The 5,419-nt window shown below is 38.1% G+C and overlaps 1 protein-coding gene across 1 annotated transcript; it reads left to right on the top strand.

The window, feature by feature from the left end:
- Nucleotides 1-1,123: 1,123 nt before the first annotated feature.
- On the top strand, nt 1,124-5,138 carry MINOS1 (mitochondrial inner membrane organizing system 1; the record flags this gene model as incomplete). Its single annotated transcript, XM_009706488.1, has 3 exons — nt 1,124-1,171; nt 1,795-1,904; nt 4,892-5,138. Coding segments are annotated over 3 exons (167 nt in total), but the record flags the coding sequence as incomplete, so codon positions are not given.
- Nucleotides 5,139-5,419: the final 281 nt, after the last annotated feature.

Genomic DNA, 5,419 nt, shown 5'->3' with positions numbered 1-5,419 from the left:
CTTTGGCATTGTTCTGTACTCAGCCCACTTAGTAATACATTCAACAGGAGCTTAAATAAGGATCACATACTTTTAGGAATATTTAAAAAAAAAAAAGTATGTATTTTTAATTAATAAAACTCGTTATACTTAAGTTAGATTTCTTGTATTGAAAGGAGAGAATTGAAACCCATAACAGGATGTGTTTGCTGCAAAATAAACCTGAAACTGTTAGGTATTTTTTTAATGAGCATATGCATGACTGATTTTTTTTTTCCTTTTTTAAACTTTTGTACTTCTGTGCCTTATCTAAAATTCTTGTCTTTAGTGGGTATAATTAAAGGTAGAATTTACCTGCTGAGCTCAAGAGTTTTCACTGTTATATTTATTGGATTGTGAGAGGACTTTTGCAGACTTGCCTGACTTCTTGCAAAAAATCGTAAGTGCACCTTCCAAGGAAAGCAAAAATTATTTTTAAGTATGCCAGCCGAGTTTTTTAATGGTGCCAGATAATTTTTTTTTCTTTCAACTGCTGCAGTTATTTTTATATATAGTATAAAGATGTGAAAAGTCATTCATTCCTAATGTGTTTAAATACGCTCCATAATGAATGTTGTGGATGTGAAAGATAAGCAGCCTAGAGCTTTCTTTTGCCAGGTATAGGGTAACACAAAGCATCAAAGTTTTGCTGCCCTCAGGACACACATTGGAGTAGTTAAAGTAGTAAGATAAACGAAATACGATAAGATATTAATCTGCAAAATCTAAAGCTCAAGGACACAATAAGTTTTCACTTAAGTGTTTCTCATTTGGTGACAATAAGCCAAATAAATCTTAATTCCTCATTGTAGATGGTGACAGAAATTCAGTAACTTCCCTTGGGATGAGTGTCTGGTTTGTTTCCCAAGTCTTTCTGATGATGTGTATGTTGGGATTCTAATCTGAATTACCTGCTTGCAGTTACTTAAGAAAACAAGAATTGTTTCTTTTAGAATTGCTATTTAAGAACATTTTTGTTTGGTGTGCTGAAGTATGACGTAGTCCGATATTCCTGAGTTGGAACAAAGAATTACTGTAAAGAACTACATAATTTTCCATTATTTTGCATTATCTTAATTCTCACTCACTGCATTTCTTCTTACAGGTGCTGGATTCGGATTAGGAATTGTTTTCTCAGTCATCTTCTTCAAAAGTAAGTACACTGTGGTAATCTTGACTGCCAGGTTTCCCCGTTTCTGTCCATTGTAGATGCTGTTTAAAACCAGGAAATCTTTGAAGCATGTAAAACTTAATCAATGTTAGACCAATTCTTTCATTATTGGTCATGTTTTTCCAGTTGAAATAGAGTTACCTAAACTTTTAACTGTTGTGTAACGAGGTTGTTACACGCGGCATCACTCTAAGCTCCTACTGTGCTCAGCTTAAATTCTGGAATTGCAGGAAACCCTGAGCCAAATGACTGGAGCCATCTGTCCAGACATCAGTATATGCCAGTCTTGCCAGGGTTTTAAAACTAGTCTAAATTCTTTTTCAGTTATGCTTTGGTAACAGAATAATTTTCAGTAATATCTTGAATTCAGAGATTGCTCTGCATGAAATTCTAAATATGACGTCTTACTCACTGTTACTTTTGTTCTTCTGAAGCGGTCTGGTTTTTAGCTGATTTTAGGACTCGTAGAACTTGAAAATGCCTAATGTGCATCTTCCAGTAATTTATTCTTTCTTGGTGCTTATTTAACAATGTTATCACTGTCATGTGAAATGAACAGCTTTTCTTGACTTTACCTTTTCCTCTCTGCTTGCCTTCCCCCACAGGAAAGACGTGGCCTATTGCTTTTGGGTCAGGGATGGGGTTAGGAATGGCTTATTCCAATTGTCAACATGACTTCCAGTCTCCGTATCTTCTCCATGGTAAATTTGTAAAAGTAAGTATCAGTACTAGTTACTATTGATTGGTAACTGTTTATAAGTTAGCATTAAAGGGTACATCTAGACACCATTTAAATGGATATTCCTCTGCCTTTCCCAAAACAGCACTAGTAAGAAGAAACTTGTGTTGCCAAAGTGGAGGTGGTTCCCCTCCTCTAGAAAATCTTAGTATCTGGTGTGTTTAGCAGTAACATAGAATTAGTTTAACAGATCCTGCAGGTAGGTTTTCCCACAACCTGAAAACAAGTATAATAAAAATACATGTTAGAAAAGCTGAAAAGCTAAACTAATGGTGAGATTCTGTCTTCAGACTTTGAAAGAGATGAGCTAGGAACAAACTGAAAGTCATGTCAGGCACATCAGGTAGATCTACCTGTGGAAGCAGATCTTTGATCCTCTGTGGGGTTTGTTTTTTGGTTTTTTGGGTTTTTTTTGCAACATGAAGACACTAATCGCTTGATTTGTGGCTTGTTTGCCTGGATAGTAATGTAATAATTAGTCTGAAGAAATTGTACACCTTCAATAGTTTCAAAGAGGATAATTTAAATTCGTTCAGTATTTTCATTGATCATGCTGAGATAAAATATTTAAAAATAGATTAATTAGCAGGAACCCTTTGTGCGCTCACAAACTGCCTACAATGCACTAAGTCCACAAACCGACTCCATTAATATTTCTTTATTTCTTCCCATGTAAAAGTTGGGGCTGTGCTTATGGTGATTTATCATTGTGGCATCTGGGGAAAAAAAGGAGTGCGCATGCGTATTTTGGATCCACAAAGCCATATACTGCTAAAAGGATTTCACTGATACCGATGGAGAGGCATCCACCAGGATATATTTATAGTTATTTTAGCACTTCAGAAAGTACTGAGGTAAAATGTTCTGCCAGGAGCTTTTCATGGCGAGTACGTGGAATGCAAAAATTGCTCCTGTGCCGCTCGTCTGCCTGATGAAGGAGGCCTGAAGGTGTTTTTAGGCTTTTTCCTGATGTATCTAGAGCTGTAAGTTTTGGGTGGTCCTCCTTAGATTTACTGGCAGATGAGCTTTTGTCAGCCTTCTGCAGCCCTACCAGACTGTAGGGCAAATACTTCTTGCAAAATACTGTTTGCAAATACTATCTTCAGCTGCCTGTAAAGAAAGGGAAACAATAACAAGATTCTTGAGCGACTTCAGAATGAAATATTTTGGATAGCAGTATAGAGAAACTGTGACTTAGATGCAGCTGATACAACACAGCTAGCTACAGCCCACAATCAAAAGTCTGTGCATGACTCTTATGGCCAGATTTGTTATCATCAAAACGTGTTAGCTTTCCACACCATCCTGAGAGTATTCCTCCAATTTATGTCTCCAAAAAGAAGCTGGAGTGACATGTCCGTGGCTTCATGTGAATGGTAAATGCCTTGTTCACATGTTCTGAGGAAACATTGTTCATTCAGAGATGCTTGTTACTAGGGATGCTGGGCAACAGAAAACTGACTTTCAGGTCAGCCTAGTAAGGGATTTTGTTTGGATTAAGGACTAATCTGTGTTCTGGAGCAAGGGTGGTCCTTCGAAGCATGAGGTAATTGAAAGGACACTTCACACAAGAAGCGCAGCTGCCTGCATGGCACAAGACTAGACAAATAGTTTCCAGAGCACTGTCTCCACTAGCTTTCCCTGGCACAAAGAAGCTGAACATGCTGAGAGAGGGAAGATGCGGATGAAGCCATCTAATGGTTAATGTCATTAATTCTCTCCAAAATGTCGTGTCATGGATAATGGCTCCAGGGTTATTACAACAAAATTATTTCATTTCTGTTGGTTAGGAGCATGGAAAATATTGTTGCATTATCACTCATCTGTTTTTTTTTCTGGAGAATACTGTTGTAACTAAACTCCATAGGACTTCCTTTACAAAACTGAGTTTCTGTTCAAATGCTAATTTGTCAAAATGTGAGTTTCTGCAAGAACATTGGCTTTACTGAGAGAGAGAGAGAAATGTAACATGGATTAGCTTGAACAAAATTATTTCTAGTTTTCCAAACCTATCAAGTTCATAGGATGACAGGATAACTCAAGTTGGAAAGGACTTCGAGGAGCTCATCTAGTCTGACCTCAAACCAGACCAGGTTACTCAGTCTGGATTCTTGATTCTTCAGGATCAAGTTCTTGATTCTGAATTTTAAGTGAGAATGAGAGAGGACAGAGGACCTTCATGATACCAAGTAATCAGGAGATGACAAAGCAACTTTGCAGCTGTTCTAGCCGTAACTGGAATCATCACGCTGCCCATCCTTTGGGTTAGCAAGTTGATCATGAAACACTAACACCAATGCAAGAGCCATTCATCTAGGCCGAGAGACTACTTAAAATGCAGAAAAGTTCTAATTTGTGGTCATAAGATTCTGAGGGCTTTTCAAGTGATTTGATTAAGTGGATGTCACTGTGACTTCAGCTGAATTTAAAATCAACATCTAGCAATTCTTTCAAGGCTTAAAACAGTATGGCTGAGAATTACGTGGCCTAAGGTTTCCTTGCAAAATGGAAACTATCATATTTTTCAGCTTATTTAGCCTGTATTATGTATCACCCCCAAAACCACAACCCTGTACTTTGATTGCAATGTGGATTATATTGATGTGCAACAATACAAGAAGTTTGGCAACTGGAACCTTTCCTCCTGCCCTTTGTGGCTTTGATTTCTATCTGATTTCTATTCAATCTGTGAATAGTTAACTTGAACAATAATGTTGGGTTTTTCTGAACTACCCATTTTATCAGAATGGAGGCTTATATGCATGAGAACACGGCATGCTTCTGGTATGAAAATAGCTGCTTAACTTCTCTATACTCAACTTCTCAGTCTAGCGAAGGATGAAAATGTTAGCCTACCTTCTGGAAATGCTACAAAGCTAAGTGGCTTGCTTTACATCGTGCAGCACCTTCCATGTAAGGAACCCAAATGGCTTTTTAATAATACAAGCCTTCTTGCTTTACAGGAACAGTGACTAATGACTAAGACTATCCCAGTGGGAAGGAAGGAGAAATCAATGATTATTCCTCAGGAATACTGAAGTGCCCCTGGAATAAGCCAACATTCTTCAGTAACGATCACCAGTAACTCTTTATACTCCAACAAACTGTTTCTGTACATGAAACAAAGTTCTGTTGCTTGTTTTGTATCGTGTCTGGAAAGTGCAAGGAAGAGCTCTTCTGGGAAATAAATAAAAGAAAAACGGCCTTCTCTGGTGTGTTGACTTTGTATGTGAGTGAGAGAGTATGGAAGGAGAGGACTTCATTTTGAGTACCTAGCAGCTGTGACCACCTGGGTAAAAGCCACTGTGAGAGCTCTTCAGAAAAGACAGCCGTCATATGTTCCTCTCCGCTCTGGAAAGGCAACCCCCATCTGAAATACAGTTCAAAGAAGCATTCCCACCTCATAAATCAACCCACTAGACCCCTGCTGCTTGTGCCGGTGTTTGGAGAGGAATATAAATACTCCTATGTCCTGTTTGTACAGTTGCCCT

This window comes from Cariama cristata, unplaced genomic scaffold (genome assembly GCF_000690535.1).
Source record: "Cariama cristata isolate BGI_N322 unplaced genomic scaffold, ASM69053v1 scaffold15460, whole genome shotgun sequence".
Lineage (NCBI taxonomy): Eukaryota > Metazoa > Chordata > Aves > Cariamiformes > Cariamidae > Cariama > Cariama cristata.
The sequence above is the reverse complement of the archived record's forward strand: the minus strand, read 5'-3'. Positions and strand labels throughout refer to the sequence as shown.